The 22,324-nt window shown below is 40.1% G+C and overlaps 1 protein-coding gene across 9 annotated transcripts in view; it reads right to left on the reverse strand.

Moving 5' to 3' along the window:
• The window catches only part of Jarid2 (jumonji and AT-rich interaction domain containing 2), a 195,671-nt gene that overhangs the window by 67,267 nt on the left and 106,080 nt on the right, over positions 1–22,324 (reverse strand). For 5 of the 9 annotated variants that reach the window (XM_037205767.1, XM_028867713.2, XM_028867715.2 and 2 more), the window contains one exon: positions 5,169–5,310. The exons of 2 other annotated variants lie outside the window; for them this stretch is intronic. In XM_037205767.1, coding sequence (XP_037061662.1) covers positions 5,169–5,310 — 142 coding nt within the window. Of the gene's footprint in view, positions 1–5,168; positions 5,311–12,106; positions 12,874–22,324 lie in introns of those variants that run through there. 2 more of the 9 variants (XM_028867710.2, XM_028867711.2) reach the window with 2 other exon arrangements.

The raw sequence follows: 22,324 nt of genomic DNA on the forward strand, positions 1-22,324 counted from the left end.
AAGGTAAACTCTCAATGAGGTAAAGGCAATTTCCAGCACACAAATAACATATGTGTTCAAGTTTCCAAGTGAGGAAACACACACACACACTTTTATGAAATAATGGCATCTATTTTATAGAAGCAGTGGTATCTGAAGACTAAATAGTAATAATATATATAAGCCCAACAAACAAGAAAACATTAGACAAATTGTATCTCCAAGTTTGAACCAACACTGACTACTAACTAACTGTAAAAGCAATTCCTAGTATGGAGAATGACAGCAGATATTTTTTCAAGAATCGTGAAACCAGTAGACAGAAACAGTGTCACTGGTATGTTGCTGGAGAATCACTTTTAACATGACATTCTATAGAGAGCAAAAATGACTCTCAAATAAGGAAGTGCTGCTACTCATATGCACAACTTCCACAAAATAATCTTTTAAATAAGGGTCAAACAAAGGACAGTTCATCTATCACATAACCAGCAATTAGAAATACTAAAAATTATTCTAGTAAAAGAAAATGATACAAAGGCATTTAGATCTAAGAAAGAAAAGCATAAGTAATGTCAACCAGGTCGATAAATTGAAGTGCTAAATACACAGGGTAGGGCTGGACACACCGTTAATACCAGCACTGGGGAAACAAGAGGCAGGCGGGTCTCTAATTTCCAAGCCAGCCCAGTCTATGTAGTGAGTTCCAGGACAGCCAAGACTACATAATAAAGACAAAGGGGGAGGGGGGAGGGAGCTGCACGTACAAAAAAGGTACTAAGTACATCAATATTTACTTCCACAATGATCTTACCAAAGACATAACATTTGTTTTGTACCTGTTTTTGCTTATGAATATGAAGCACACTTCAGTCACTAAAGCCCTAAAATCTTAAGCCACCATAGAATTTATCTGTTCGTAAAATACTCTTCACATTTGTAAGAGAACTTGGAATATCCTGGGCACAAAAATCTAAATCAAATATTAAAAGAAATGTGGTTGTTATGGGGGCACCAATAACAGTTAATCCATGTAGCCTTAAACAATACTACTAATTCATATGTTTGGCAGAGATACCTAACCCTTCAATTCAGTTGTGGTTCTTAAAACTTCATTCCATTTTATGCTGAGGTGCAGCAATTCCATGTACGAGGTGCTATCTCCTTTCCAAATCTAGAAATCAGAAGTATCAGGAATCTTTACAGGAAAAGTATCAGGTAAAGGCAGTTTATGTTTGAACTGAATAATCTTTGTACATGACCTACGCTGGCATTATTCTATCTCGTTACTTAGAAACTTTGGCAATTGTTTTGAAAAGCATGTTAGCATATACCAAAGGCATGATTTACTTTGGAAGACTATCTTACTGTCAGTAATTTGGACTTTATAAACTAGGGCCTCTACCCTAAACTGAAAAGATGATCCACACATCAGCCTTCATACATGGCAAGTATCTAAACCACTTCATTTGGAAGACACTGCTCAAACAAGCAGAAAACTCTAGCAAGCCAGCTCTGTCTTCTATGAAAAGCAATTTCTATGATTGATTATTCCAGGATAGAAGAAATATTTGGGGCTTTAATCTCTAACCCAGTCTCCATAGAGGAAAGTTCTAAGGAATTTGAAATGAGTTATAAAGAGCTATGGATTCTAACTATTCTCTATTTTCTGTCTTCTAAATATGTCAGGAACAACCATGGCACAAGTATATTGAGCAAATACAGCTTAACATGATTTCCAGAAGAGAGCACTTTGTGAGAACAAGCACATTTTAACCGAGAGGAATTTTTTTTAAAGCATGTTAGAAGTATCATCACAACAAAAAAGTGATTTCCTTGGGTGGAAAGTCAACCTAGATAAGATCAGAATATGAGGTGCCTTCGCTGCATATAGACTCTAGTACGATGATATCAACACCATGACCTCACCGTCCTTTAGTTTCTCCTTCTCCCAGCTAACAGACAAAAGGCAACTAAGACCATATGCACAGCAGGAGTAGCTAACTGGTAAAAGAACAGCTATCAATTACCAGTTCAGATCCTTCTAGCAATGGGGTTGACTTTGGATAAAGAAATAATGAGCCTGGACTTTTAGGATTGAGTCTTTTTTCCCACAGCTTCTAAATATCTAAATAACTGACTCTATACACATTCTTCCTACTATCTATTAAGAATGGCAGAGAGAAGCAACATTGGCTGCATGCAATCCACCCAATCCATGTAATCTGCAGAGTAGAACAAAAAATATTAGATACTTACTCTGGGCTTGATGCTCTCTATCTTCTGAGATACACACCCCATTTTTGTATTGGAAAAGTAAAATACACGAGGTGATAAACACACAGTAAGATTAATCCTTAGTACCACAGTAAATACTACACTGAGCAATCTACAGAAATTCCATTTTCAAGTCTGCTTTTAAATACAATGTTGAAATTCATCCACTAAGTAGGGAACAGGAACAAAGCAAAGGATTTCTTCAAATTGTAAAACAAATAAAAATATACTTATGTCATTATTGCCAAGCCACACATGGCCCTAACAAAACTACTGATTCAAGTCTATAAACCTGCATGCAGCTCTAAGGAAATTAGGGCACCTCACACCAGCATCAAAAAATATTATTGGCGCTACATAGCTAGCTGAACAGTTAAGAATATGTACTACTCTTCAAGAGTATGTACTACTCTTCAGGAGGACACGAATTTGATTCACAAGACCAACATCAGACAGCCTTGAGCTCCAGAAGGATCCAACAACCCTGGCTTCTGCAGGCACCTCTGTGGTATTGTATTCCCCCAAATATTGTGCATGCTAATAAACTTATCTGGGGTCATAGACAGAAAAGCCACAATATTAAACATAAAGGATAGGCAGTGGTAGCACACACCTTTAATCCTAGCATTCCAGAAGCAGAAATCCATGTGTTCAAGGATACAGACAGGCATGGTGACTCATCACACCTTTAATCCCAGAAAGCAAGCCTTTAATCCCAGGGAGTGGTGGTAGAAAGCAGAAAGGTATATAAGGCGTGATGACCACAAACTAGAAGCATTTGGCTGGTTAAGCATTCAGGCTTTTGAGCAGCAGTTCAGCTGAGACCCATTCTGCATGAGGACGCAGAGGCCTCTAGTCTGAGGCGACAAGACCAGCTGAGGATCCGGCGAGGTGAGGTAGCTGTGGCTTGTTCTGTCTCTCTGATCTTCCAGCATTGACCCCAATAAGTGGCCTCAGGGTTGAGTTTATTAATAAGAACTTTTAAGATTCATGCTACACACCTCCACTCATGTGCAGATACCAACATAGCAACACATGTGCATACATTAATAAAAATTGTGAAAATAAAAAAAATAGCTATGAAAACTCACCATCGCCTGTCCAACCAGAAGCCACACACATAGCTAAGTTTTACTAGTACAGTTTGACTATTAGCTCAAAAAGATACTGCAATGAATGCTACTTTCCCCCTTGTATTTCCTTTAGCTCCAATGAAATCTTTTGCTTTAATTTAAAAAAAATTTTTTTTTAATTTTATATGTATGACTATTTCTCCTGAATGTGTGAAAGTTACCAAATACAAATCAGATCCCCTAGAACTGGACTTACAGGTAATATTGTGAGCTACCATATTGGTGCTGGGAATGGAACCCAGGTCCTCTGTAAGAACAACAAGTGCTCTTTACTACTGAGCCATCTCTCTAGCACCCCACAATAAATGCTTAAATTTAGTAAGAAAGATATTTGACACAACAACAGAAAAGATAATTAGTGGTGGTTAAATTTTAGCACAACAAGGTGTTTCCTTGTTCTATTGTCCTATAAATTCAGATTAAATGACTACTTTTCCCTCAGCTGCCCAACCACACAATGTATAAAAAGTCAGTAGCACTGTCATCCAGGGAATGAGACCTCCTGACACTGGGTTTGGTCAGTCACACTTGCAATAGTGCATGTTGGCTTATCTAAGCAGAGACTCAAATAGGAGGCCGAAGGCTGAGGCCAGAGACATGGGCACCACCCAGGCTAGAAGGAACAGATAATGTCACACATTACAATGTATTTACTCAAGAGACTGCTTTTTCTCTTGCCCACCCCCCCTCCAGCCTTCAAATCTAGGGCTGGTTCCCTTTACAAATGGAGAAAGAGGACCCTTATGGAATACAGTAACAGGCTCATCATTGAGACACTCACTGAGTCTGTGTACTGATGGATTCCTCTCATGTTCTTGCTCACTACATTAAAAAATCAAATAGACGAATTAAGACAGTGGTGAGAAGTGAGAGGCAATGACAGTCGAAGTCAAGAGACCATATGCTGTTAGACACCAGGAAAGGCAAACTAAGAATCTGAGCTATGCATGCCAACTTTCAAAAACACAACTATCAAGTATAATATAAACACGTGGCTAACTTCCTTTCCCTTACTTTTCAGTGTGCTCAGTTAGAGATAGACATCTAAGTGAATTCCAAAGGGTAACTGTACTGTCAGATGAGATCAGCCAGGAAGCTCAAACCAAGGGAATCTTTCCTTTGAATAATATAGTCATAACAATACAGTAAACTATCAAATGCAAACAAACTGAAGCGTAAATCTGAAAGGGGGGACAGTAAGACATGAAACAGGGTGAATACCAGCAAGGAGATTTTTAAAGACCCAGATAGAACTGTTATGTAGTATCATTGCCACAAATCTTGAAACTGCTTTACTCCTTATTGAACTATATTAAGTAATGTAGGTCAATCACTTGGAAATGACAGTGTTATGTGTGAAGAACTGATTCTACAGTTTGGTTAAAAGTAAGCATATTAAGATTATACACAGTAAATTCTAGTTTCATATGACAAGAACAATACCTTTCAATAATACCACATTAAGTCGATAATATTTGGGGGGCAAGGGGGATCTCTCGTCACAAATGGCAAAACCAAATCTAACAGAACATCTCCTATAAGAAGAAACATGACTATTTAGGCATCAAAATGGTTGACTCTGGTCAATTGTTATGGCAGGCCATAACATCTTTGATTATTACTACTCCTATTTAGAAAGTCTCAGTTCTGACTCCTCTGTGAAAATCAGGAGATTGTGAGTAGACTTACACTTGTTCCCATGTGGCAAACATTTGCAACCAAATTTGCAGTCCCTGTTTCATGATGAATTCACTAATACTTTTAGCCTTGGGTACTAACCTTTTCCTCGACGGCCCTTCTTCAAAATCTGAAGAACTAACATCGTTGCTAGTAGAGGACACTTGGGATGCATCGTCCTTCTCATTCTCTGACTGCTCTGACGCTGGTCCTAACGCCTTAGACTGGTCATTACCAAGGAGCCCTACAGGTGAGAAAAGGACAAACACTTCAATACAGTATTAGGAGCCGCATTTTTCCAGTCCACCCTGTGTAACAGCTGACAGGAACAGAAGAACACTGACAAGCACATACAAACCCTTCGGAAGGGTAAAGAAGAATTAAGCCTCATTCTATAAGGGAGTCAAAGACCTACCTAACAAGAAACAAGTAAGAGAAGGAAATCCAAGATGTAGGTGTGGGGGAGAAGAAGAGACACAGGAGATGGTGTTGGTACATAGACGGGGTGTCAATATGCAGCCCAGTCTGGCCTGAATGCCTGATCCTCCTACCTCAGCCTCTTAAATGCTAGAATAAAAAACCTGACTAAATAAAGTACATTTTTAAAAATCATCTCTTGTGCCTAAAGGGTGGAAAAGTTAAAAGAAATGACAATTATCATGAAATCCAACTAGCTGTTTTTTAAATAAGTACCAATTAGTAAATGCTTACAAAATATAATAAAATCACTTTTGGAACTGCCGTTAAAACCAATCAATACCAGTCCCATGTAGAAATACCATTACCTTATAACCACATCTTAGAGTCAAACTAGAAATCCTAATGCAGCCATTAGTTTAGCTGGTAGAGAAATGGGTAGGATACTCAATCATTGGGGCTATACAAACTATACTTCAAACGCCATTAGAAATGTGACTGGGGCCGGAGTCCAGTTCAATTCCTTTGTAAGAGAGAGAGACTGAAGAATAAAATTTGAGGCCCCTCCCTTCAAAAATGTAGTATATAAGTGTATGTGGCTAATTTTATCAGGAAAAAGTGAAAGGAAGAAGATTAAGTTTTCTACTGTGTTCACAGGGACCAAACATAACACACATGTTCCTACGTTTATTTAGCACTACACATGAAGAAACTACACATCCAGGGAACAGGCAGAGAAGTCAAGTCAGTGCAGCCCGGCAAGGAGAACAGGAAAGAATGAAATTACCTACCAACACAAAAAGATGGAATAGGAGACTACTTTAAACCAAGAAAAGTGCTGCTGGGTGAGGACGGGTAAGAAATGGTCTTCTGCCCTCTGAAGTCTGCCACTTCTGACTCAGGTGAGAACGTGAAGCTATTAGATTACAGCTTCACTCCTGTCTTCCAGGAACTCGAGGCAGACACAGGAAGAATAGCAGACTCTTCATTTGAACTTGCCCCAGATTCACATATGTCCTGTTCTACACAACTAGTTCTCCCTCCCAGATGATGCAAAGCTAGTTGAAGTCCATGTCTACTGTCAGTTAATAGAAGACCTATTGTTCCTGAGACATAAATAAGCTGGGGTAAACCTATATAAGAACCCAGGCAACTGACTATGACCACGGGCAATATTTCAAAAATACCCAACAAATTCTATCTACCTTTTTTTCAGTAGTTCTGTCAAGAGAAACTCAGCCATACCACTCTTGAACATATACCCAAGGAATGATCAATCATACTGCAAAGATACATGCTCAACTATGTTCATAGCAGCACTATTTGTAATATCCAGAACCTGGAAACAACCTAGATGCCCGTCAGCCTTAGAATGGATTAAGAAAATGTGGTACATATACACAGGAGTACTACTCAGCAAAGAAAAACAATGACAGCATGAAATTTGCAGGCAAATGGATGGAACTAGAAAATATCATCCTGAGTGAGGTAACCCAAACCCAGAAAGACAAACATGGTATGTACTCGCTCATAAGTGGATACTAGATATAAAGCAAAGAACAATCAGATTGCAACCCACAGAACCAGTGAGGCTATATAGCAGGGGGGACCCTATGATAACTGTGGCTTATAATAAGTTTTGGTTTTACTCAATTACTGAGCAAGCCTCAGTGAAACATTTCACTATTAGGATAAGAATTTATACTGTATCAAGCTGATGACAGACAGACAGACAGACAGACAGATAGATAGATAGATAGATAAGAATAAGGTGCAAGGATAGATATAAACAAAATAAAGCAAAAAAAAAAAAAAACCCCAATTAGAGTAGGAAAGGGTGGTGGTGGGGCGAATGTACACATCTAAAAGTCTCTAAAGGACCCCTCCCCACAATAGCTATTAAGCACAAATACTAGGGGCTACAGAGGAAATTGTATGAGACGTACTTTGGACTTTTAGCAGATCTTATGCACTCAGTGTGAGGCAAGAGAGAATGAAGCTGCTCTGATTCTAAGACAAGACTGAGCCATTAAAGGGAGTAAAAAGAGGTGCTCCATTATCCACTGGCATTCTCAAACTAGCACCATGGGGCACTTCAAGTTTTTCCCATTCCAAGTCCCACAAGCAGGACTAGAGAGCAGCATAGTTAGTGTTTGAATCAGACCTTTTATGAAGGAGAACTGACTTTATTCTGTACATGATCATGTTTTGAATTTGAGTACTCTTGTATAAAATCTTGTATAAAAATTATTCAGAAAATTACACGTACTTATAGTTTTCTATATGCTTGGATAAAACACCCCTCATTCACTCCATTCTCTTTTTCACATCTCCAACTACTGCATTTAATTCCTAATGTTTTAGAATAAATCCTAGCGCCTGTCTGATCTAGGAGAGCTGGATCAGCAAAATAAACTATGATGCCAAAGGGCAGAATGGCCATCATGGCACCATTAGAGGGGCTAATGTGTGTTACCTTTTCTTCTGAGTGCCTAACACAGTCCTGTCAATGTTATCAATTACTATTTTTAGTCGAGAATAAATAATGCAACAGCATCCCCTCCCATACATACACCCCATTTTTAATCTTTTCTAAACCACCACCACCACCACCACCATTTTACTGCTAACACAAACATATGTTGGAGACAGGCGGTTAAACAGAGAGGGAAAACTCAACGGCCCTAACTAAGATCCAGCCAGCCTCTGTGCATTTGTTCTCTGCCATTAATATTCAGTAGGTTGAAGTTAAATTAAACCAGTCTATTGTCTTTCACAAAAGCAATAAATATGAGCTGAAAATTCAGAATCACTGGCATAAAGACAGCTTGGGGGCTGGGCCTGCCACCTCAACTAGACACCATAAGCTGACAGAAGCAACATGATACAGCCTGGACATTACTTGTCCACCACTACAGAACCCAGATAACCCCTCCAAGAAATTAAATACAACAGCAAGCTGCTACCAGGGACTCTGAAAGCTCAGTAGCTATTCATCTCATCTCCCAAATTAGCAACAAATGAAAAACCTCCCAGCACCACACAAGGGTCTGGAACAGCAAAATGAATTCATGTTGGAAACTGGAGATACTGTGTGCATGGTGAGCCTTTCTCCATGTTGCCCTCACATGAAAACGTGTAGGCAAAGTGAAACACAACTTAGGCAAAGCCTCCTTCAACTAAAGAATTTTTAAGCAATCAATGATAACTCGAGATTACAAAGCATATACATATAAACACAAGATATTTCTTTTCTAACACCTTGAAAAAATGTAGAGCCTATGATTTTATGTTTTAGACACAAAGAAGGCATGGCAGAATACAAAACCAAAGGAAAACTCTATCCCACAAAGACATGCCAAAAGGGTTAAAAAGAAATGAAAACAGAAGGGCTTTGAAGCTGTGCCAGTGTTTCTCAAACATCTGGAGCACACCAAACTTATTAGCATATTAGGGAGAGCCAATGTTTTTAGCTTTGTTGTACAAAAGTATGCACAAAAGGTAATTCTGTGTTACAGAGCCAATGCCGTCTGCCACCCTGTTACTGTGACACAAGGTATCATATTACATATTAAACAGTCAAGCATCCAAAGAGCTTTCTTTTTCAACAGCAATTTATCATTCTGTATGTGCCCATACATATGTGTTCACTTTCAGTTGGGAGGAAGATCATAATAAGTAGCCTCCTTGGTTAAGGCAGGGACCCTCTCTGAGGTAATCAGAATGCATGGTTTGCCGCCATTACTAGTGAAAAAACAGAGCCTTGGTTCCCTCAGACTTTGAATGAAACATTGGATTGTCTGCTTTTCAAACAGTACAGGCATTCTGATGCCGGGCCAGCTTCACATGTGAATGTGGATATTAACCCTCAACTGGACACATGCAGGTCAGCAGTGAACATCCAACAAAACAAGGAGGGTAGGGGTGAGCAGGGCAGAGTCTGAGAAGCCCAGCCCTGGCTTGTCCATTGACATGCTTATACCAGGATCCATACTGATGTGGCTGAGAACAAATGACAGTCATAAGGCAGGATCTAAATGGCACTTATGGTCAACGAGGCACAAATGAAAATGGCTTCATACCTCGGATTATAGGAAATAATTATCCTTCTCTCTCACGAGAACAACCCCTCAGCCAACTGAGACTCCCCTTTGTCTCCGATTTCCCATTTTAGTTTAAAAAAAAAAAAAAAGTAATCAAAATCCCAGCCCCTATGGAACCTCAAAATAAATTCAAACTACAGAGGGGTAACACTGGATTTTGCTCATTTCTGTCACATATAAAAAAATATAGATAATTAATACTGATTTTATATATCAACAATTTACAAGAGACCTTACCTTTTCCCACCAATCTCAGTTCCCACAAACATAATCTTCAGAAATCTAAACCCCCTTTGCAAGGCGCACATTTTGATAAAAGATGCTATGGCCCAACAAGGTGACAGCGAAAAATTGGACTACAGGTAGAGAACTGTTTCTGATCAAACAAGGCAGCCAGGGCCCCAGGACACCTGGGGCCTTTCCTCACTTTGAGCAATGTAAGAAAAGGCCTAGTGGCCATCTCAATACACTGTAGCAGGTTCACCAATAGTCTGGATGACTTAATCCCTGTGTGAAAGAGAGCCACATCACCCAAAGACAAAAGATACCCCTTTTCAAGGATCTTAACCAACAGTCACAAGAGGAAAGAAGGCTCCAACAAGTATCAACAAAACAAAGCTGATAGATGAAGATGAACTTTATATACATTTTTTTTAAATTTCTAGTTTTCAGAAAAATATTCTGAATCAGCCCAGAAGCGATCAGAGCACTTGTTTTGGCATTAACCTCATTTCTTGGGCTCAAAGCGCAAGCTCACAATATATTAATTATTTCTCAGTTTCACTCATTCATGCTAATCATGAGTTCTATAACAATTAGAACGAGCTGACTTCAGGACTTTCCTCACCTTCAGTGTTTATATGTAATCATTACTCCGCTATCTCAGGCTCTAACTTCCAAATCCATCCACCATTCCAACATCTGTTTACATTTCACACTGACAAAAAGGTCAACCACCTACCAGGCAACCTATTCAGCCATAGCGCAGATCCTTGGATCTCCAGTTACTGAAAATGGTTTCCCAGATTTAAGGCCCAGCACCAACCATCTAAACTCAAAGCTACCTTCCATATAAGAAAAAGCACATAACAGGCAATAATGGCCTTTAGAAGGCTGCTGTGGGAAACGAGCTGCAGGACAATGGAACAGATAAGCACAAGAGCCTTTAAAAAAAAAAAAAAAAAAAAAAAACTTTTGTTTTAAAATGCATCAATGATAACAGTGTTTACAAAGTCTTCTATTGAGGCATGGCAAAACTTGGTATTCCATACAGATAGCTAAAGATTTTCTATAAGTACAATGTTTGCACATGTTTGATCTTCAAAGCTTCCTATCATTGAATTTGCCCCTCAAATGAAGTACCAAAATGAAGCAGTTCTCCAAAGCAAGTGAAAAATCTGGGTTATAGTACATCAATGAATGTCATAAACTTAATGAGTTTGTGCACTTATCCTTGCTTATACCTAGCCAAAGCTGCACATAACCCACACAATTTATCAAAACCTTGGCTACACTTAGACACATAAAGGTTCCAAGTTATGTTTTGTTTGTAACATATGAGAGAGATTTCCTCCAAGCTCATTATCTCAATTGCACATAAACAAATCAATTGCCTACCCACTTTTCAGATGACTATATTGAGAGTCCAAACAACCATACCAGATGATAGGCCTACTGCTTCCCAACAACAATCTTTCTAATACTGAAATAAAAAGCTGAACTATAATAAAAAGCAAGACTGTAGGAATGTGGCCACATTCTGCCCCCAACTGATGGGATCCAATATTCATCTGACTTTATATACTCTAATGCAAATATGGAATGCTACAAAATACAAGGAAATAAAGGAACAAATACAGAACCAAATATAAGGAAAAACAACCAGAATCACTTACACATGTGGCCTCTATTTACATGCCTCAGTTTCCTCCATATTTTAAGGAAAGAATAACATAAAAAGAATGGAACAAGGGAAATGAAACCAAACATATTTATAACAGAAACTTAATGTAGGGTGGGAATGAAATGACTTAACTTTAATCAATCATCTATTTTTAAATGATGGCAAATGATCATATGTGTTGGTAAATTAATGTTAATAAAGAGATCAGCTTTTGCTGAATGGCTGGTCAGTCCCCAGAGAAATGCCTAAATTCATACAAGCCTGGTTAAACTGCAGATTTGGTCAAAATGGTCAAGAGAGCTTAATGCGTTAAAAACGGCATTAATTCTCTCTTGTAAATTTCCACGGTATCTTTAGGCTCTAGTAGGAGCCACCATTGCCCTTAGGGAAGATATAAAATCTAAAAGAATATTAAGCAAATCCAAACACATTTTATATTGTGTGTGTGTGTGTGTGTGTGTGTGTGTGTGTGTGTGTGTGTCCCTTGCCACCCATTATAGATAGAATCAGGACCCCCAGCAGGAAAACCCACAAAGGCCTATTTCTCCAACAAAAGCCAAATCAGACTGAAACAAATCACAAGCTATTTGTTTTTTCTTTTATTTATAGGAACAGACCTTCTATCCCAGGTTCCTCAAGATAAGCCACCAAAAACTGCACCTGACAGACCCGTGGAGCAGCCATCCTCAGAGCCGGATCATTGCAGAGACAGAGGAAGAAGGACAGAGGAAGGGAGGGAGGGAGGAAGGAAGAGCGCAGTGAGGCAGGCTCCCGAGCACTTGTCAACAATCCTCCCCTGTACGTAATAAGCAAGCGGCGGTGCAGATTCCGCACGGCAATAGGACAGCCGAACAGCAGCGGGGCCAAGGGGGAGGGGAGACAGTCGGGAGAGAACATTATTTATGTGCCTGGAAGAGAATCGAACATTGAAGAGGAGGGGGCATCTGGCTGGCTTTTCCCCTCCCTGGTTTTTACCATCTTTATAAATTAAAATGAGAAAAGGCAAAAGAAAATATCTTTCCATCCTGCCATTTCCCTGGACCTGCAATGCAGGCAAATCAAAATTACAGAATTTCTGGCACTTAGGGGGAGGGGATATGTTGGCAAGGGACAGTCACAATTTAATTGTACAGACTTTTGTGTTCAAGAGATGGCCTGCTGTACCGTGCACTAAACACCCCCTCCCTCCTGCACACACCCATCTCCAACAACAGCGGGGAACAAGGGCGGCGATTCAATGGTATCCCTTTTTAATATCATAATCTGTGTCATTCAGCACTTGCCTTTTATTTATTTTTATTTGTTTTTTTGGCTGGGAAACCTGGGCAGCTCTCCAGACAGACTGCAGAAATCTCTCTTCACACGCTCCTCCTTCAGCCCCTCCCTCCCCTTCCTGCAATTCCAGCCACCATGGGAGCTTCATTACTCATGAAGTGACCGAGTGGGCAGGCATGAGCCACCACCAGCACAGGACACCCCTCCCCCAGCCATGCTAGGCACCTCCCCATGGCACATAAATTGATCTAATCTAATCAAGCTGAAGCTGTTTTCCCTCATTGTTTCTTGAGGATCTTTCACAACAGGCTCTGTAGCCTGGCAGCTGCTGAGGGTGAAAAAGGCATGCATCCAACTGGCCTCCAATAACTCGAGTGCATGTCTCTTTTTTGATTTTTCAAAGTCAATTTCTTTGAAGCTTTTGAACTTCATCTGGCAACAATGATGTGCAAAACACATGCTTTACACTACCCACATGCTTTTTTCTCTTTATGCTCTTACAGGGAAACTAAAGATGGTGGCTGAGCCCATCCATGGGCTGGCTCCATGGGGCATTGAAAGTTCTCCTATAAGATTTATACCAGGGCACTGGGAAACCCCATCCTAATACTTTGACTCTTGTTTAATCTTTCCTGGCTCTTAAAACACAAGCTCTAACTTAATTGAAACCTTGCAAATGCTAAAGGCAGATACTAGCTTTTTCCTGACATCATCTGCCTACCAGTTAGTTATCATGGTCATTTCATAGGTCACCATGACAGACATACTTAAATGCAGCATCTCCTGAGGATGAAGGCAACAATCTTTCTATAAGTCTGTGTGATGATACCCACCACTTTTAAATGTCAATTAGTAATAAGACCTTATAGATAGATGGCCTGGTGCATATCTCTATTTTATAGATGAAAAACTGTGGCTTAGGCTAGGCTGGTTTGCAACCATACTCCAAGTCATTATGTCTCCTCAGAGAGAAGGTCATTCAAGAGTTCTGTAGCATTAGGGGACAAGTTATATTAACATACAAGTACATCTTCTAGAAACAGAGGGGGTTCTCTACAACCTTTCCCAACAGAGACCCACAAAACTTTTCCCCATGCAAACCGCTCTTGCAATGCTGTGCAAGTGATTGGCATATGTCCCTCTGCAGCAAAAATCACACACAGTCAACTAAGGACATTTGGGAGATGGGTATCTTCCTTTTTCCCATTTTCAGGATTAATCTGGGATGAAGAGCACCCAGAGCAGGAAGAGGAAAAAAGATAGGCAGATATTTTGATAAATACCAATTATGGGGAAATGAGGTTGAGAAAGGGATATCTGTAACATATACAGCTGGAGAGAATCATATACAAATTCTAGTTTCCCTTAACATCCCCCACCCCCATTCTGAGAAGGCCAAACTGAAAGAAACCAAGTGTTTATATTTGTCATCTATCTTCTGTTACAAGTTAATCCCACTTCCACTCAGGCCTTTCAGTGGCTCTGAGGCACAAATAGAGTTGGCACACCAGTCGATGAAATGCTGGCCCACTATCTATTGTCTTGAGTTTGATATTCTACTGTTAGAGGTAAGTTCCAATCTTAAACTTGCCTTCCTCTCCACTTATAAAATGACTTATGATACAGAACAGCAGTTATCCCTCTGCTTATCTTGACTTCCTTGTTCAGAGGCACTTAAAATCATTTTCAGTGTGTTCCTATATACCAGAGCAATTCCATTGTTGCTCTCCCTGAAAACCGTTAGTTTCTCCTGGATACATATCTAGGAGAATTAGTAGAAATCCTTAGACACAAAAATGTTCAAAGTTACAAGTGGAGTGAATAGAAAATTGGTTCCCCAAGCAGGTGTCAGACACTACATGTACACCAGTATGCTGTCATAATAGTTTCTAAACGTTGACATGAAGACACCAGAAAACAAAGCACTGAGCTCAAAATGCTACTTCTTAAGAGGTTGTAATTTCTGGAAGGATCTCATACCAAAGCAATTCTATGCAGCCATGCAGGTAACATGGCTGCCTTCACCCAAATATTGCCTAAACCTCAGGACACTTGAGAACACATTTTGCCTCTTCCATAATCAATAATCTCTACCATTCTGTTCATGTTGGGAAAACTCCAACAAATTCTCTAGGTGCATTTAGCTTCTTAAAAAAATAACCAGAGCAAATTCCAACTCATACGATGTCTTGTCTTCTAAGAGACAGACATTTTACGTCTTACTCCATTTTGAGTAAGCTAAAACTGTACTATTTAAAGACCTGTTGCTTCAGATGGCTAAGACCTTTTGTAATTCAAATAAATAACCAACCTGAAAGGTAAGCTAAGCTGTCTGTAGTGGCTTAGAATTGAGAAGGCTAAGACAGGAGAACCACAAGTTCATGACAAGCGTAGGCTACCCTAAGCTCCAGGTTACCTTGGGCCATATAATTTAAATATTGCTCTTAAAAGGGCAAACAAGCACAATCACTCAGCCCATAATGAGAGCCAACTGTAAAATGGAAAAAAAAAGGCAAGCCTTGAGAGTTGTAGTACATCAAGGAAAGGTTCATTCACAACCCGAAGCTTAACAGACACATGGCATGTTAACATTTTTGTTAATTTTACATTATTGTAAAATAATTATTCCCAACAATGTACAATTATTGTACACTGTGTAATTATTCCCAACAATGCAAGACAGTATAGGCTGCCATATGAGTTAACTGACAGATTACAAGGCTGTGGAGCCTCAAATTTGTCAGAAAAGAAATGTGGGCTTTTCATGACCAGACTGTATGGAGCTATGAAAGACTACCAATCCATAGCCATACACTCCATCCATATCTGTGGAATTCAAACAATCACAGATTTTAAAAAAGAAAAAAGAATTGAGGACAATATTTTACAGCTGGGTTTAAAAAATGACTCAAAACTGGGGTGCTCTTTCAGAGGATCCAGGATCAATTACCGAGACCCAAAAGTCAACTCACACTGGAATCCCACACCCTCTTTTGGCTTCCTCAGGCACTGCACATACATGGTACACAGACATACACAAAGGCAAATCACCCATACACAAAAATAAAACAATAAATCTTAAAAAAAAAAAAAAAAAAGAACCTGTCTGTTATAGTGCTCATTTCCTAAACAACAAGACAGCATGGCTATTTCCAGACTCTCTGCTCTGTGTTAGAGACAAATTAATCTAAAAATGCTCTAAGGTAAACAGAAGGATCTGCACAGGCTATTTGTATTCATGTCGGACCTCACTCTATTGCCCAGACTGGACTGAACTGACAATTCTTCTGCTTTGCCTCTCAAGCAACAGAGATTACAAGCACAAGACACCACGCCTGACTATACAATTCCAAAGAAATGGCGCTTCCATGATCTTTGGTATCTACAGGAATCCCACAAAAATTACTCAAGGGATGCCTATACCGTAATGTGTCTGCTGGTTCTGTGGCCAAATTTCATTGCATGAATTTTTTTTTGTAAGGAGTGAGGGACATTATCCACTGTGCTACAATTTGGCTCTTAAAGCTATTATTATTATTAAAATGCGGGTACTCTGGCGATTGTATTGTAAGTATTACTTGTGGAAGTTTTTATATAACTGAAATTTCATACGCTGGCTCTATACCAAGCAGAACTGAGTATAACACAGAGATCTGGCTTGGAAGCCTTCCAACTGGGGCTGCACTGTGTAATGCATGCAGTTGCCCTGTTAACATCAGTCCACACCATACAATTACAAAATGAACCACTAACTGTAATAACTTAGAAGAGTGATCCATGTAGGTGGGCAAATTTAGTAAAACTGCCCTGTTCATGCTAATAAAACAGTGCTACAATTAACTAAAGCAAAAACAAACAAAAACACCTCAGAGAAAACAACACTCATGGACAATTTTAGTCTGGCAAAGACATCACTAAGAGCAAGATGGGTCAGAGCTGACAGCACAAGCACAGCAGGGTGGGCTGTTCTGTTCTAGTCCTACTGTCCTTACTGACTGAGTAGTCACAGAAACACTCTGCCTTAGTTTCCTCCTACTAGGCAGAGTGACAACAAGACAGACCAAAGGGTCTTTACCATCATCTGCCTTATTAATTAGCTTCCGTGTATAAAATCATTCAAAAGTTTTTAGAGAGGTCATCTCTGACTACAGAGCTAGCTCCAAACAACATGGACTACACCAGACCCTAACAACAACAAAAGACATGTATGTAGGTAATGGTGACATGCTTTTGGTCCCAGCACTCAGGAGACAGAAGCAGGCAATATCATACCTGTTATGAGTTAGATATAGCCTAATATAGCGGAGATTCCAAGGCAGTTAATGCTCCGCAGTGATATACAGTATGGGGACACATATACATTCTCCCGCGAATGTGCACCCACACAGGAGCAAGCAAGTGGTGACAGACAGCCTCCTCCCTATGGAAACATGACTCTCTCAAAGAATCTCCTTCATCGTTCTCCAGAAGAGAAGAAATACAAGGTAAAGTGTCTGGTGCAGAACCCCATTCCTACGTCATAGATGTGAAATGCGCAGGATGCTATAAAATCACCACACCACAGTCTTTAGTCATGCACAACAGTAGTCTGTGAGTTGGCTGCTCCACTATCCTCTGTCAGTGCATAGGCAGAACAAAGTGTGGCTGACAGAAGAATGTTCCTTCAAGAGAAAGCAGCGCTCAAAGTATCCTGATTAAGACTGGTTAGGAACAATCCCAATAAACACATTTTGGATGAGGTGGGGGTGAGATTCATTTCTTGATTTTTATGTATGTGAGGGCTCTATCTGCATGTACGTCTGTATGAAGAGGGCACCAGACCCCCACTAGATAGATGGTTGTGAGCCACCATGTGGTTGCTGGGAACTGAACTCAGGTCCTCTGAAACAGCAGCCAGTGCTCTTCACTGCTGAGCCATTTCTCCAGCCTAGGGAGATTGACTTTTAAATTACTGTATGAAACTTATTTGAAAAGGACTAAATGACTTTTAAAAGGTAGATAAGAAGCCATACCAAGTTAAAGATGGTGATGATCAATCTTTTGAGAATACTCTGAACATGCTATGAATACAGTGTAAGCAAAATTTACTCAGAAACATGGGGAGGGGAGTGCTACTGGAAGGAAAAAGAGATGCATGTCCTTTGAACAAGTAATGAACACAAAATTTTTCACTGGAAAATTGTTAAAGAAAAGGATGCTAGTGAGGAGCATCATCAAAGTTCTTTTAGCTTGATTCTCTCATACACAGCCAGTGACTGTAAACTAATAAAACACTTTAGAAACTGGCTGGCAAGACATCTCAGTGGATAAAAGCCCTAGCAATGCAAGACCCATAGCCAGAACCCATAGTGGAATGAGAAAGCTGTTCTCTAATCTTCATACATGAGTGCCTGTTTGCACATATTCAAACCACACATGCACAATTACACACAATTATAGGATGTTTTTGTAAAATGGATGCCAACAAGTCAGTGCCACAGTTCAATAATATCAGACCTAGAAGTTAATACTAATAATGAGAAAACAAAAATTCATTTTGTGACTATCTCTAGTGTTTAGAAATAGTGTCTAGTGTCCAGTGTCTATCTTCTGCTCTTTGGGTCTTCATTGTGATTTCTGAGACCTTCCTTTACTCTCAGGCCACATCAAGATGGCTTCCAAAACTATTCCTAATGAATATCACTCTTTTGTAGTTGACTTGCTACTACCCCGACTCCTGGTCTTAGAACTCACCCACCACTCATAGATTAAGTGCCACTTGAACTGAAGCAGATGGGCACTCACATTTTGCAGACCACAGGATTATGGAGATAGACATACCATACTGCTTGGTTCCTTCAGAGACTTCAGAAAGGTCCCCCATGCATTCATCTACATTCCACAGAAACATACAAAAGTCTCCTGGTCCAACAACACATTGTAGAACCAAAGAGTAGAAGATAGGTAATATGCTATAAATACCAAAGTCATTTTCTGCTACACCCAACAAGATAAAGCCAGTGTGTGTGTACATTTTGTCTGTATGTATGTTCTTGTACAATATGTGCCTGGTACCCTTGGAGGTCAGAAAATAACAAGAGAATCCCTGTAAGTGAAAGTACAGACAGTTGTGAGCTGCCGTGTGGGTGCTGGGAACTAAGCCTGCATCATCTTATCTGCAACAACAGGTGTTCTTAACCATTGAGCCATGTCTCCAGACCCACAAAATCCAAAAACCCTTACAAAGCTCAAAAAGGCCCAGCTTTTGATGTACTCTGGATTTCAGATTAGTGATGTTTAGCCAGAAAAATATCCAAAAAAAGAAAACACTTCTGATTCTGATTATTTCTGGTAAAGTATACCTAAATCCATACTCAGTTACTAGTAGAATGAAAATTAAGATCCAATGTCAATGTTCCTTCCAACACATTCAAAATTTTGATGTGTTCAATATTGCTTGAGATGGCTAGAATCCAGGAATGCTGGCTTATTAATATGACTTGACAGATTTGTAATGTGAATGACTACGAAGAATACCCTCTTTAAGTTCTAAATACAATATGTTCAAAATAGGACCTAAGGTTTTCCCTTCCATGGTTTCATATATCAGTTGGACATTCTCCATAGTTCTTTCTCCCTCCAAATGAGCAGACACCTTTCTCATGCAGTAAAGATCAATTCAAAGTCAGTCCATATTCAACCACTACCACCCCAGGCAGCTCACAGATCTTAGGGGCAAGGAACTGTGCACAGTGGTAGGAGCACCTGCTGATGTACACCATCCGTGGGACAGTTCTTTCTTACCCATGCCATGCAGAATAGCCAGGTAGGAGAAACCAAAGATAGCTGGGTCAAAACTACAGTTCTTGATCTTAGAAGGGATCCTGATTTCAAGATGCTGACATCCAGACCATTGGAATGTTGCATACTTAGTCTAACGTAATTTCCAAGTGGTCTGCTTCATGGTGCAGCTACTGTTTTATGGGGAGAACATCAATTCTAATCCCCCTCTGCGTGTTTACTTTCTGCTAGGTACCAAAGACTTCAAATGAATCCTCAGAATGCCGCTTTTACTTTCTTAAGTAGAAAAACCATTAACAGGGGACAAACAAATAGGGCTTTCTGCCTTGTGTTCTTTGAATCTGGGCTGGAACAATCTTTTCGAAGACTGATCCTCTTGCAATTCCTCCTGCCCTGGGCTGGCAATGGATGGATGAACAGCTATTCTCTATACTCTGCCTCTAAATGGTCTGTACTCATAGTTCCAGGGCCCTGAACACAGCCAGCTTCACCTGTATCTGTCTTTGACACATAGATAGGATTATAAAGATAGCTTCTTAACCCAAAGCAGGCCAAGATAAGAGCAGATTACTCCTCGAGCAATACTCCTAAATTTCACTGACTTGCACAGAGAGGGTAAGAAACTAGATGAGCATGCTGCTCTCCACTACCAACAGCAGCCACTTGATGGCAATCTTAACCTGTTCCCTTGGAAGTCTTCCATAAAAGGAGACCTTGCGAAGGCCAACAGAACATTTGTGGACTGCACAGTGTGTAACTAACAGGCTGAAAAGGGCATCTCCACTTTGTCTGAGTGTGTAGCAAAGGGTTAGGAGGAAAGAACGCAGGAAAACAGGTGACAGTAACCCCCCCCTGGAGTCCAACCTCCATCCTCCACAAGGACTAGTGCGAGCAACTGCGTGCTGAAAAGAAAAGTTTTTCCATGAGACAGCTCAAGCAAACAGAAACCTCACAGAACAATGGTGCCTTCACATATAGTTGTCTCAGAACTTAAGGATCAAGTCAAAGGGGCTGAGAGATGGATGATTCAGTGGTTTAAGGGCACTAACTGCTCTTCTAGAGGACCCAGGTTCGATCCCCAGTACCCACGTGGCAGCTCACAACTATCTGTAATTGCACTTACAGGGGTTCTGATGTTATTTTCAGACCTCCAAGGATAGCAGGCACACACTGTACATGAACATACATACATTCAGACAAAATGTCTGACACCCTCACAGACATGCAGGCAAAACACCAATGTACATAAAATAAGAATAAGAAATTTTTTATAAGAGCATTTTAAAAAGGGGGGAGGATCAAGTCACAGATGGTAACAAGCAACAATAAGTCAACAGCACACTCCTGCTCCTATCATAACACAGATATGAAAAGTAAACCAGTTTTACCCAAAGGCAGGGACACCTATTAAAAATCACCTTTGGAGACTGCAGAGACAGCTCAGTGTTAAGACCAAGGCTGCTCCTTCCAGAGGACCCAGGGTTCAATTCCCAGCACCCACATGTCAGCTCACTATTGTCTCTAACTCCAGTTCCGGGGCTTTTAACACACTCACACAGAAATAAAGGCAGACAAAACACCAATGAACATTATAAAATAAAAATAAATTTTAAAAAAATCATCCTAAAACTTTCCCTATTTGAGAAAGAAAAACAAAACCTATGAGCACCTGAGGAGAAGGCTCTCTGGTCTATGCTTGTTAAAGGGAATATAAGACTGAAAAGATAATCCTGTGTGTAAGAGTACTTGCCACCATGTCCCATGACCTCAATTCAGTCTCAGGGAACCAACACCCAACATGACCTCCACATATTCACCACAGCATGTACACACCCTACTCACACACTCTAAGCAAAATAAAATGTATAAAATTTTTAAAAAATGAAAAGGAATATAGCTTCTATTTTCATTGGCAGGAGTCTAAAAGAAAGGGCCTTCAGACACATGGCAAGGAGATGTCATCAAATCATAAACAAACCATGTTTAAGAGTGGATAATGGCACATCATCCCCCATAGGATTCAACCTTAACTAATGAAAGAGCTTCCTTGCTCTTGGTATCTGTTTATGAGAATTCAGGCACAGAATTAAAAGTCTGTCAATATTTCCCACAGAGGGGGACTCAGAAAGTGACAGCTCTGAGACTTTCAGCTCATCTTTAAAACTGTGGAACTTTACAATAGCAAACTGACAGTCTTTTCCAACACTGGACAGAAATGGTGTAGACCATGAATATAGAGTAAACCCACTGGGTAACAGCCAGGGTCATATGCAATATGGGTAAATCCCCCTCATCAGAGGCTAGCATGATACCATAGGATTATGCCAACTAGTGTGCCACATGCCCTAAACATGTCTAGAGAGTTTGTATGCAATAAACTGTCTTCTAGACAAGGCTGGGGATACAGAGACTTGGGCAATATTAAAGAAGGTAGCAAGATGCAATCCCATGGAAGGAGTCTTTGGCAACAGCATGGCCACATTGCAGGAAACTGAATCCAGGATCTTCTTACATGTATTTATTAAACAAGTAGTCCACCACCTCCCTTCCCGAAACCCAGCCTGCCAAGTAATGGGATTTCAGAACAGGCATATGCCACAAAGCCCAAATAAGATGCAACTTTTTTAAAGACTCATTAATAGGTATGAGTCCCTATTTGAAACAACGGAATAAATTACTGGGTCTTACATAGAAAACTTCAGATCTCTCCCAAGAGTCAAATCAGCAGTGAGACCCAAAGCATGGAATGACACAATCCTAGAAACGTGTCCGGTGACCAT

The sequence above is a fragment of the Peromyscus leucopus genome, chromosome 5, assembly GCF_004664715.2.
Source record: "Peromyscus leucopus breed LL Stock chromosome 5, UCI_PerLeu_2.1, whole genome shotgun sequence".
Taxonomy (NCBI): Eukaryota; Metazoa; Chordata; class Mammalia; order Rodentia; family Cricetidae; genus Peromyscus; species Peromyscus leucopus.